We start from the raw sequence: 12,621 nt of genomic DNA on the forward strand, positions 1-12,621 counted from the left end.
AAGCATACCACAAATTTTTCTACAAATGGGTACAACATATAACATAAGAAAAACATATTTAGAAGCACCCCAACTATATAAACCAAGACTTTTTTTTGAAAAAGAAAAATTTGAAATTAACACTTTTATGGAAAGCTATTAACCGAATTAAAATAAAATAATTGTTATTCTATGAATGAATAAAATATATATTACTAGTTGTAGGGCAACTTAACAAAAAGTAGAATTTTATGGGATGGAGCAAGACTTCGTAGGGCCCCAAAGGACGGGGATGGGATGAGAAAATTTTCCTCGTCATGCGGGGCGGGGCGGGGATGGGACAAGACAAAACCATGCGAGGCGAGGGCAAAGACCCCATTCTTCGGCCCCGCCCCAACCCATTGCCATCCTTAGGGGCAACCGATGCTAATAGTCCGGTGGTTGGGCCTGCCACTTTCAACAACTGTTGATGGTGGTTAGCAACCGATGATAAAGGTCCGATAATTGAAGCCTCCATTCCAATGACAATTACCTGTTGTCCGATAACCAAAGACATTGTTCTGACAACCGGTACCAGAGGTCCAATAACCAAAGCAGCTATTCTTACAATTGATGCCAACATTCTAGTCACTGGAGACACTGTTTCGACGACTAGTATTGAAGGTTCGATAACCAAAGTCTATATTCTAGCCACCGGTGCTAGCAATTTGGTTGCCAAAGACACCGCTCTAGTTGCCAGTTTTAGCAGTTCGGTCACCAAAGCCACCGCTCCAATTGTAGATTCCAACGGTTTGGTCACTTGACCTCCTATTTTAATGGCTCTGGTGGTGAGCTACCAATTTTGGTTATTTTATTAAAAAAATTTACTTGTCATGTCAAACACCTGAAAATATTTTACTTCAAAACAAATAGAAGGTAACTTATTTTCTTTTTTTAAAATAAGAACTAGAATTCAAATCTCCCCTTATTAATTTAACTATTGAATTATCAAAATAAAAAACATCTATGGAGTGGCTTGTGCTTGTAATAAAAATGTTTAAGGTTGAAATCCCCCCACTCCCAACCAGTATTATTTAAAATAGTATCATTTAAAAAAAAGGAAAAAAAAAAAAACCTTATGGATTAAAAGTTGTGTGAAGTTACAAGGATACTAAAAGCTCAATTGCGCTTGGGCCTCCTTTGACTACACTTCGGTAACAACTACTGTTTAGAACAAATGGCCCAGGAAAGACCCAATAATAAAAATGGGCCTTTCATTGATCTTTTTCTCGTCGCCACTCAAATTATGGGTTTTTTTTTTGGGGCATAAACAGCGTCGTTTTGAGACCGTCTATAGCAATTTCATTTGAGGAGCAATCTACGGGTCGAACCGACAACCCAATAACCCAAACCTTCTTCTTTCTTCTCAAATTTCATTGATTGATGAGCAGACAATCAGAGCTTCAAGCGTTCAACAACTTCCAACGACAAGGAGGCTCCAAATCCAACATATACAGGTAATCTATATTTTATTCATTCATAGAATAACAACCATTTTATTTTAATTCGGTTAATAGCTTTCCATAAAAGTGTTAATTTCAATTTTTTTTTTTTTTTTCAAAAAAAAGTCTTGGTTTATATAGTTGGGGTGCTTCTAAATATGTTTTTCTTATGTTATATGTTGTACCCATTTGTAGAAAAATTTGTGGTATGCTTTTAAATTTTAAATTTGCGGGTCATTGGGTGTGCACAATATCTTTAGGCCAATATGTTTTCACAATGATTCAAACAAATAAATATCTTGTAGTCTATTGATTCATAACTGACCTCTTGTTTTAGAACAACGGCTCCAACTGACAACATGTATTGTGTCGAATAACCATTTGTATGGCGAATTTAAAAGATGTTTTTAAGGCCAAGGAAAATTTAGAGATATTGGGGGTGTGAGGCAACAAAGGTATAGTTGAGTCGCGAGCTTGTTGTAGTCTGTCTTTATAGCCATGGGCAGTGGGAAGGTAAGCAGACTAGGAGTCCTCTGTGGGATATTGAGATTGGACACTTATCATTTTGATCAAGATTTAGTGAGGAAGGAGCTTGTGAATATGATCATCTTGCAAGTGTATGTATGATATGTGTGTAAATATTGTTTCATATTTGGTGTGCAGAGTGGAAACCAACTAAGCTCAAGCCACGTTCCAGCAAAGTATTTGTGACAATTTTTTTAATCACCCAAAACTACTTTGTCTGGCAATACTTTGCAGGTTGACAGCTTACTCAAATTTATTGAAATTTTGGAATACTTTTGCTGCGCTGTAGTATTATCCTGTTCTGCAATATTTGTACTTCTAAAACTTAAATCTTGCACCATTGGGAGTGACATAAAATTGTTTTCCTTTTAGTTGATTAGATAAAACTGACAGTTTGTCAGATCAATGGTAGCTAGTTACTTATCATTTGTGTATCTTTCTTGTAACAGATTACAATTCTAATTGAAGAAAGGAAGTTCAACTTGTTTATTATATACTTAATTTAAAAAATGAAGGAAGAAGAAGTGAATCGATGCCAAATTCAAGAGTGGTACCCAAAATTTAAGTCTGTATCCATTAAAACCCAAATCCATGAACTTCCTGAATCGTTTCTCCAATACCTTCTTGATGATTCTGGCCCCTTCCTTTTACCTGTTTCCATCTCAAATGATGATGCCTTACCCAATAGAATTCATAACCCTGATGAGGAAGAAGACTATCAAGTATTAGAAGGATCCGAAGATGAGTCTGAACAACCTTCACCACCCCCTTCTTTCCCCGAACTTGAATTGAAGATTAAGGAATCAATTGAGTCCCTTGGCGGTGCAATCTTCCCTAAGATGAATTGGAGTGCACCAAAAGACTCTGCTTGGATTAGCACAACTGGGAGTCTCCGTTGCACTTCATTCAGTGAGATTGCACTCTTGCTACGATCATCTGATTCATTGATCCATGATTTATGTCATGCATATGATTCATGCAGTGATAAGTCCTCGTCGAGACCACCAAGTTTCTTCCTTGCACTCCGGAAGTGGTACCCTTCTTTGAGTCCAGAGATGGAATTTCGTTGTTTTGTAAGGGGTCAAGACCTAGTTGGAATTTCCCAGCGAGAGGTCACTACGTTTTATCCTGTACTCCTTGAGAAGAAAGATATTCTTGAGATGTTGATCCTGCAATTTTTTGAGGATAATATAATGCTGAAATTTGAATCAGAGAATTACACCTTTGATGTTTATGTTACAAAGGACAAACGGATTAAGGTTTTAGATTTCAACCCTTGGGGTGCATTTACATTGCCATTGTTGTTTAATTGGGAGGAATTAGAGCAGAATACTAGTAAAGAAGGCAATGATGTGGACTTTAGAATTGTGGAGAGCCAGTGTGGTGTTAGGCCAGGTTTGAAGACTGCTGTGCCTTATGATTGCTTGGACACTGCCCCTGGAAGTGGTTGGGATCAATTTCTGAGGAATGCTGATGAAGAGTTGCAGCAGCAGATCAGGTCTTCTGAAGCAGGTGCTTGAGATTTTGATTCTCTTGATTCTTGAGAATAGTGTTGCAGTTTCTTTTATATCAACTGTGATTCATGAAGAGGGAAGCATGAATAAAATTTTAGTTTAATTAGTTCTATTTAATTTTAAAAATCTTTTGTACTTTTATTGGCCAATTAGATTTTTATTTTATATCTTATTAGCTAATTAAATTTTTTTTATTATTAATTTCCTATAATCAAGGTTATTTTTGTAATTTGATAATTGGGATTTCTCAAGTTAATTAGAATTAGGGTTTTCTGAATCAACTTGAATTAGGGTAAAGTCATAGTCTATATTAGCATAGTATTGTATTCCTACGGAGAGAGTTTATAGTTTGATTGATTAATGAACTTTGTTTTGGGTGTTGACTACTAGGTCATCTATAATTTATTTCTTTATTCTTTAATTTTCTTGTTGCATCGATTTGGTTTTGTCCTAAGTCATTCATATATTCACTTGTATGGGCAGACTCTACATGTATGGTGTATCTGGGTCTTTTTGTTTTGTGTGCTTCTGCAATTATAATATAATGATTAATCTCATTCTGGTGCAACTTCCCCATTTGGCTTGTGTATTATCAATTGATGGTTGTTCCTAAAACTTTTCTTAAATTTTACTTCTTGGCGATTTCTTAAATTTACAATGTCTTCCCATTACGCTTTCCATTTTCCTTATGTTCTTATTATCACTTTGCTTCTCAATTTTGATGGGTGTAAGATGCTTTTGTTTGAAGCAGTGATAGTATCCAAATGGACCTACCTATTCATTTTTATTTTCTTTTAATGGTTTTGGATTTGGAAACATCAAGCTTATCTTTTGTAGGCTGTTTATATGAGCAGCATTGCATGGAGAGGATATTGTTTTTGGCTATTCCATCAGTTTTGTGATCCCTTGATATTTGTATAATTTTCTTTCCAGGCAAGGAGACAGAAAACGAAATTCTCTTAATTTTTTCTTTTTCCTTCTCAGCTACGGCTTCATACAGCCTTGCATTTGAATAAATCAAAAACTTATAGTCACTGCTCAATGCCTCAATGCATAATGGTCTAAGTTTGCCAATGTGCTTGCCAAAATGAGTCATACCCGTGCCTTTTCTTTTTCTTTTTTTTTTACATTAAAAGTTGGGAGGGAGAAACTTGAATCCTAAATGTCTTCATTAAGAAAACCCAAAGATGCCAATTGTGCTGTAAGACTCTTGACAGCCCTTCATCTCAGATGTTTTAATACTCAGAAGTATCAATTGAGCTACAAGATTCTTAGCACCATCCACCTACTAAATAAAAACCAAAATGCATAATATTTATCTAGCATTAGGTGCAAGAAAAATTGCACCTCCAACTTATAGAACTAAACCACAGACCAGTCAAGCTAAAGCAAAAACATTGATGTGGTACTGAACATGATTTTTTATGTAGTATCTCAGAAAGTGGAAAGAACATTCCAGTATTATCATGTGCTCCACCCCCTCTCCCCGCCCTCCCAGGGTTCTATATTACCTAAAAAAATTAACATTTCAAGACCATTAGCAGGTTCCTTGAGAGAAGTTAGTAATTATTATGTCTTGCCAAACATGGTTTATTATGAAAACCTCACCACATGGTGATCCAGCAGCACAATCTAATTAATTGATAATTTTAATGGTCATTTACTGGTGACACCACTCCAATATGTACCACCAGAAATCTAGAACGATGGCTTTTGACAGTTACAAACTTGTATCTGTGCATAAGTACCATTCAGCCGTAGATAGACTTCACTCTAGGTACAGTAATCACATAAAGATCTAGTTACAAATTTATAAGGATTCAGACTTTTCAATCATCGTATCTCTCAACAAACAGTGACAAAAGCCCATATTCAGATTTGAAACTGAATGCGAAGCAAACTCGAGATTTTAAAATTCTTACAGCACTTTCCTTTTCATCAAAACCTTGTCCAATAGCGTGGTCATGCATGTACCCTACAGAGGAAAACAACATCGTCCCCTTAAAACAGTCTATCCTCCAAACGTCAACATGCTCAAACAAACTTAGCAAATTACAGAAAAATATACGGAGGTCAGTCATTAGTTATTCACAACTATTGCCCCACTTCAAAAACAAAAAATTCAAATTGGAAGCCTGACACGCTTAAGAAGATATTTATAATCAATGGGAAGTATTCTGAAAGCAGATATCGCTATCTGAGATGGCTCCAGGTCCTCCTCAATCTAAAGAATGTTATCTCCAGGAGGGCCTCTTGGGATCAGCAGCAAGTAACAGCTGTTGATCTAGAAGAGCTTACCCTGCTGTTGGGTTCCACTTCTCATCATTGTACAGAATTCCTCATAGTTGATTCTGCCATCCTGTAAACCCAGTAGAAGTGCAAATTAATGCATGATACTGCAGAATATATATTTGCATGCAAAAGAAAGCCGAGCCAAACAACTTACATTATCAGCATCGACTTCAGATATTATTTCCCTGATTGTTTCATCATCACCCATTCCATATTCTTTCATGGCCGATTGTAGTTCATCTCTGGTAATAAATCTGCAAATGAAATCCCAAAAAGACCTCAATATCTTTCATTTGAATGCAGAACCTGTTCATATTTGTCTAATTAATGAGAGTTCCCTGACATATATGCATTAACAATGACCAAACTTTTAAAATATGGTGCCCAGTCAGTGTGCCCAAATCAAAATCCAATATTTCAGAATCAACTAACAACCCTGATTAATTTGCATATACAATATCTTAACTTGTATTTTCCCATCATAAGTTTCAGCTATTCTAACAACATTCTATACCAGGAATTTATCTGGCACATTATAGTAATTAATAATTCTTTGTCAATCAGCCACGGCAGCAAAGAAGAAAAGCTTCAGCTGTACTGTAGTAGGACTATTCTGTCCAAGGTGTAGATTGTATTCATTTAAAAAATACTTACCCGCTATTATCCTTATCAAAATATTGAAAAGCCTTATAAAGATGTTCTTCTCTTTCTAGCTTGTGTCTATGCATTGTAGCAGTGATAAATTCAATGTAGTCGATTGATCCATTCCCATCTACGTCAGCCTAAACACAAATTAAGAATGTCAGTTTGGAATTAAGCAAAAAGAGTAATAAAAAAAAGAATGAAAAAATTATGGAGTCCAAAATCTTACAGCATCCATGAGCTGCCGGACTTCAGCCTCTGAAAGCTTTGAGCCAAGCCGAGCTAACCCGGTCCTAAGTTCATCATAGGTGATTGTGCCACTTTTATCGGTATCAATGTTTGTAAACATTGCCTTCAGCCCTTGGATTTCTTCTTCAGATAGATTTTCAGCAATGACCTACAATTATTGGCATAATTAGTCAGTTTAGTAGATGGCAATCACAGTCAGATCCATATCTATATCAGGACTACAACTACCCTAAAGAATAACTGAGCATCCGAAAGCAATTGCCAATTCAGAATTGTAGCTCCCAGTTTCATCTATATACATGAGCAAACATCATATTGAAGATTGAAATCCATCTATACCTTCAGTGCAAGTTTCTTAAGTTTGTTCATTGCTCTAAATTGTTTCATCCTGGAAAGAACAGCACTGTCTATTGGCTTATCTGACGCTTCTCCATCTTCTCTAAGCCATGGGTGCTCTAAATCAGCCATAAAATTTCAAATTTCATTAGAGAAACATAACACAGAATGACTAAAGAATGCCACTCTACATTAACTGCTATGACAGAATGACTAAAGATTTATATCACAAAAAAAATATTCAGTGTCATATTAGAGAATCATTTAAGCCTTTGTTGGTGAAGCATTGTGAAAATTGTGAATTCCAATGTTCCAATCGTCAACAAAACATTTTGAACATTAAACAAAACTAAGCTTGAGACATTAAATTCTGGTGGCTTAAGGAAGAAGTGGGGAACTTGTTGCATTGTTGGTGTCATATTTCATACATGTGCAACACCAATTTTGTCCTTATAGTTAGTCCAATTTCCAATTTTAGTCCTTTTGAGTTTTCAAAAGTAATAATGAAATCCTTAAAGTTTGCAAATTGATCCAATTTGCTCCACACACCTTTAAAAAAACAGGTCTATGTGGTTTTAAAATTACAGTAGCAATCCAGGTGGATTAAAAGTGAAGCATGGCCACCATAATGTCTCACTATTGCCCTGTGGATTGTCGTGCAACAAAAATAATGGAACACTATTTCCACTTATTGATCTTGAATTTACAAATAATTATCTATTCCAAGTTTAGCTGATGAGAAAATGTTGGGAAAATTCAAGTATATAAAAAGGAAAAGAAATGGGGCAATTATTTAACAAACTTTTGAAACTCTAGGGACCAAATTGGGAAATGGGCTTAAAGGATCAAATTGGATCATTTTATAAAGTTTTAAGGATTTGATTGCAACTTTTGAAACATTAAGGACATAATTGGAAAATGGGACAAACTTTAAGGACCAGGAGTGGTGTTTGCCAAAAAAAATCATAAATAATAATTTTCACGTTCAAAATGAAATTGAAAGTTTTGAGGATGGTAAATGGTAATTTTCAGATCTCTTTCAGTCACAAAGGACTCAGGTTTTTTCAAATGAGGAAACATTTCAAAAGGCAGATTTTTAAAGTGTTTTAATCACATATCTTGACATTCTAATTTTATTCTTGAAAAAAAAAAGAGCTTTTCATAAAAATCAGGCAGGTCCTTTTCTCCTAAAAGTTTCATGGCCCTTGGATCTAAATTCTCTTAATCCTTACATGACTTAAAAATATATCATGTAGATAAACTAGCTTCCTGACCCCAGTGAACTTGTAAATTACCTAACGCAGAAGATCTTTCCTGCCTATGTACCGTGTACATATGAGTCAAGCTACCCTTGAGAAAATTAATCATGAAATGCTGAAATCTAAAGGCATAATAATTAACCATACTAACAGATGCCTACCTAGAACCTGAGCAGAAGTAATCCTTTTCTTTGGGTCCTGAGTTAGCATCTTTCGGACAAGGTCCTTGGCACTGCTTGATATAGATGGCCATGGTTTGCTTTCAAAGTCAATCTCTCCTTTCAATATAGCATCAAATATCCCCTTCTCCGTCTCTACAATATAAATTAATTAAAAATCACTATTTCCACCCAAAAAAGCAAAAGAGACTGTAGTACACAGTAACAAAATTGAGCAAGAAGTAGAGCTGTGTTTTTACCAGCCCAAAATGGAGGTACACCACTGAGTAATATATACAAGATAACTCCTGCACTCCAAATATCTATTTCCTTCCCATATCTGCGCCGTAATACTTCTGGTGCAACGTAGTAAGCACTCCCAACTATATCTCGATACACTTTCCCTGGCAAGAGTGAGCCACAACAAACCTTATTCTACATTACAAGTAATAAGCATATAAATTATGATGAGTTTTGCTCGACTCATTAAAACTTTTAATGACCAGTACTTGAAAAGCATACTGCAAGTGTCTTCATGAAAGTTCACACAAACAATTTGTGCTCTTTAATAAGAAATATGAAAAACAATGATAGGGAGACCAGTTTTCGATTGAGCAAAAAAGTTCTATGGTACATTTTACTTCTATGATGTCGTCATAAGGTATTTTCATGATACTAAGAAGGTTCTTAAAGGGGTATTAAAAATTCAGGCAATTTTTTAAAATCTAGTTTTATAAACTGTGAAAGACCTCTAAGACTAGGGGCACCATATACACAGTGTGATAAGGAAGTGGCAAATGTGCATATACTCATCTCATAATGCACTGTCATCATTCTTCAAGCTCTATTTATGGTATGATCAACACCTCAAGAGGCAGAATAAACTCAGAAGTAAAACATGAAAGAAAATCCTTAAAGAGGGTTGCATAAAAAAGCCATCCTTTGACCTGAAATATTCCAGAAGCTACTTAGTTTATAGGCCAAAGTGCAAACTACACCCCTAAAGTTTGGGGATTTTCGGATTTACACCTTGAAGTTTCAGAAATTGGATTTTACTCCCTAAAGTCACATTCCATTTGCATCAACAATCCCTCTGTCCATATTTTCCGTTAAATGCCACATAAGTTTGCCACGCGTGTTTAGTTCGACCGATAAAATGATCCCATGTCATTTTCATTATGCCACATGACATTATTTTATTGGACAAACAAAACAAGTGTAGCAAGTTTATGTGGCACTTAGGCTGCGTTTGGTTGAGTGTAAAATATTTTCCGGGTGTAAAATAATTTCAGGTAAAAATATTTTCGGAAAAGAAAAATATTTTTAGGTGTTTGGTGGAATTTTAAAAAATACTTTGGAAAATATTTTCAGGTATTTGGTTGTAATCTTGAAAATATTATAGAAAATACATTTTTTACTTGTTGCTCACATTTTCTCAGCTTCCAAACAAATACAACATCATTTCTTAGCAGGAAACACAAAAGAAACAAAACCCAAAAAAAAAAAAATCATAAAATGTGGGAGAGTCACGATCGCGAGATCGCAAAGTGGCGCGATCGCGAAGAGAGAGAGGCGAGATCGCGATCGCGAAGGCAGCGCGATCGAGAAGGCGGCGCCGGTGCTGGGGTGCGATCTCGCCGGCGCGTCTGGGGTTGGGGCGCAGTCTCCTTAACTCCCTCTACTCTACTCTCTCTCTCTCTCTCTCTCTCTCTCTCTCTCTCTCTCTCTCTCTCTCTCTCTCTCTCTCTCTCTGCGCGTCTGTGAGCCCAGAAATGGTTTGAAGTGAAAATAAGAACGGAAACGGTTTTACAGGGTTTTGGGGCATGATTTACAGTCAACGGAAATCATTTTCCGTTTGACTGAATTTTACGGGACATCCCAAACACGCCCAATGGTGTAAAACTTTTTCCGGAAACTTTTTACTGCCGAAACAAACACAGCCTTAATGGAAAATATGGACGGTAAAATCCAAATTTTGAAACTTTAAGGTGTAAAATCCAAAGTCCCTCAAACATTAGGGGTATAATTTGCACTTGAACCTAGTTTATAAAAGAGAATGGAGGCTGCTAAGAAAGTTGTGAACATGTTTAGACTCATGAACAATAAATTCATAAATAAGAAATCAGTTATTATAAAATTATTGGAAGTCAATTGACTCAATTCCCATTTTCCGAAAGACCATTTTCATGCCAATATTAAAGGAAGATGTTTTCAACTTTCCCAAGTTAGTTTTTGAAAAAATGGCCTACCAATCGTCTTAAGTGACAACTAAAAAAGCTCCACATTATTCTCTCATGGAAAAAGAAGAAAGACGACTGACTATTCTGTTAAATTCCTGAAATTCAATCTAGTTAAGTTCTCAATCAACACGCTTAAGAATAGTCCGTAGTTTTGAATAAACTTTTGGCAGGATTTCAAACAACTTATCAATAATTTAAATTTACAAGCAACACTAACCCAGAAGAAAATATTTAATATGGAAAAACATAAGCAACTTTTTTCCTTAAAAAAAATATACTCAATAATTCAATTTTTTATTTACCACCTACCATTTTATCATTCTCATGAAAGAAGAAAAAATAAATAAATAAGAATCTCCAAATTATCATTCCAATTATTCATTCAAACCAATAAATTTAAACCTCAGAACCACAATGAAATAATTCAAAAATTAAAAGAGTTACCTTCCTCAATGAAAACCGATAATCCGAAATCTGTGGCCTTTAAAAGTGCATTCTCATCCTTGCTAGATAACAAGAAATTCTCAGGCTTGAGGTCCCTATGCATCACACCCATGAAGTGACAGATATTCACAACATTAACAATTGCCCTGCATATTGCAGCAGCAGCCCTTTCACTATAATGACCCTTTGCAATAATCCTATCAAAAAGCTCCCCACCAGCACATAACTCCATAACAAGATGGACCGATTGCTTATCCTCATAAGCACCCTTAAACTCAACAATGTTTGGCTGACCACTCAAATGCTGCATAATCTGAATCTCTCTCTTTATGTCCTCCTTGTCATTCTTTGTAACAAGCTTCCTCTTAGATATAGACTTGCAAGCAAATTGTTTGCCAGTTGAATTCTCAGTACAAAGATAAGTGACCCCAAATTGACCTCTACCCAATTCTTTGCCAAATGAATAGTGCTGCTTAACATCCTCATATGCTTTGCCAAGAATTGTGTCTGGCCTAGGGACAGGTTTTGGGCTTGGAGCTGAGACAGATGGCTTCACTGCTGGCTGCGCTGGTACAGTGCGTTTCTCAGGCATGTGGTAGGACTGTTGTGCTGGTGTTCTGGATTGTTCAGCTACAGGCTCATGGCTTTTTTGACGGTGCATATCAGAACCACCTACTGATTTATAACCATTGTATTTGGGCTCTGAATTTCTGACTTTGCTAAGACAAACACCCATCTTTTGTAACAGCCAAATTCAAAGACTAAAAAGAGACTGAATCTTAAGCAAATGATGGTAAAGAATTAAGACCCAGTTGAAAAACCAGAGAGACTCTGCAAAATAACACTGAATTTTCAAGGGAAAAGTGGAGGAGAATTTTGGATCAGGAATCTGAATCTCAGAGCTGAACAAAAATTAGGCCAAAAAGTGGTTGAATAGTAAAACCCAGATGGGGATCCACAGAGAATTTGAAGAGGAAGTGAAAAGAACCAAACTTTGGATTGTGATTATTGGAAGGGTTTAACATAAGTGGATCGCAGTTAATAGCTTTAGAAAACCAGAGCTCTTGGACAAGGCTGAAAAAGAAAGAAAGACTGGAACTTGGTCAACTGTGCAATAAAGTTGAAAGGTTGAATCTTTCAGGACCTTCAATCCAATGTAGAGAGAGATAGAGATAGAAAAAGAGAGAGAGAAATTCTAAATATAAAATCCATCAAAAAGGGCAAAAAAGTAATATAAATAAATAAATAAAAACAAGTTTTCCTAACTTTTTCACTTCATAATAAATTAAGTGTATTTCTATTCCATATAGATGTTGATAGGAATAGGATAGCTATTTATTTTAAACACAATGAACTTTTTCACTTCATAATAAATCAAGTTTTCATTTCTAATTTTTTCACTTCATAAAAAAAACAAGTTTATTTTTTGCTTCATGTAGTTAAAGTTTTAATTAATGATATAAATTAACTGTTTCCAAGTCAATTAAGAAAGCTATTTATTC

The 12,621-nt window shown here is 35.6% G+C and overlaps 2 protein-coding genes across 3 annotated transcripts; one reads left to right on the forward strand and one right to left on the reverse strand.

Moving 5' to 3' along the window:
- Positions 1 to 1,318: 1,318 nt before the first annotated feature.
- On the forward strand, positions 1,319 to 3,631 carry LOC142638740 (uncharacterized). Of its 2 annotated transcripts, XM_075812805.1 has the most exons (3): positions 1,324 to 1,475; positions 2,124 to 2,219; positions 2,435 to 3,631. In XM_075812805.1, the coding sequence occupies exon 3, from the start codon at positions 2,495 to 2,497 to the stop codon at positions 3,503 to 3,505; it is 1,011 nt and encodes a 336-aa protein (XP_075668920.1). In that variant the 5' UTR covers positions 1,324 to 1,475; positions 2,124 to 2,219; positions 2,435 to 2,494; the 3' UTR covers positions 3,506 to 3,631. The 2 variants fall into 2 exon arrangements, with proteins under 2 accessions (XP_075668921.1, XP_075668920.1); XM_075812806.1 differs by lacking the exon at positions 2,124 to 2,219 and having other exon boundaries at positions 1,319 to 1,475.
- A 1,775-nt stretch (positions 3,632 to 5,406) lies between these two features.
- Positions 5,407 to 12,293, reverse strand: LOC142639255 (calcium-dependent protein kinase 2-like). The gene is made up of 8 exons (XM_075813411.1): positions 11,120 to 12,293; positions 8,696 to 8,839; positions 8,439 to 8,591; positions 7,022 to 7,137; positions 6,663 to 6,830; positions 6,446 to 6,573; positions 5,946 to 6,045; positions 5,407 to 5,858 (listed from the first exon to the last, which is right to left on the reverse strand). The coding sequence occupies exons 1-8, from the start codon at positions 11,853 to 11,855 to the stop codon at positions 5,784 to 5,786; spliced, it is 1,620 nt and encodes a 539-aa protein (XP_075669526.1). The 5' UTR covers positions 11,856 to 12,293; the 3' UTR covers positions 5,407 to 5,783.
- Positions 12,294 to 12,621: the final 328 nt, after the last annotated feature.

Source organism: Castanea sativa, chromosome 6, assembly GCF_040712315.1.
Source record: "Castanea sativa cultivar Marrone di Chiusa Pesio chromosome 6, ASM4071231v1".
NCBI classification, from domain to species: Eukaryota; Viridiplantae; Streptophyta; class Magnoliopsida; order Fagales; family Fagaceae; genus Castanea; species Castanea sativa.

Coding starts and splice junctions, on each gene's coding strand:
- LOC142638740 (XM_075812806.1), top strand. CDS start 2,495: ATGAAGGAAGAAGAAGTGAATCGATGCCAAATTCAAGAGTGGTACCCA.
- LOC142639255 (XM_075813411.1), bottom strand. CDS start 11,855: ATGGGTGTTTGTCTTAGCAAAGTCAGAAATTCAGAGCCCAAATACAAT. Junction 8,840..11,119: donor ATCGGTTTTCATTGAGGAAG/GTAACTCTTTTA, acceptor CACTCTTGCCAG/GGAAAGTGTATCGAGATATA. Junction 7,138..8,438: donor TACTTCTGCTCAGGTTCTAG/GTAGGCATCTGT, acceptor TGGCTGATTTAG/AGCACCCATGGCTTAGAGAA.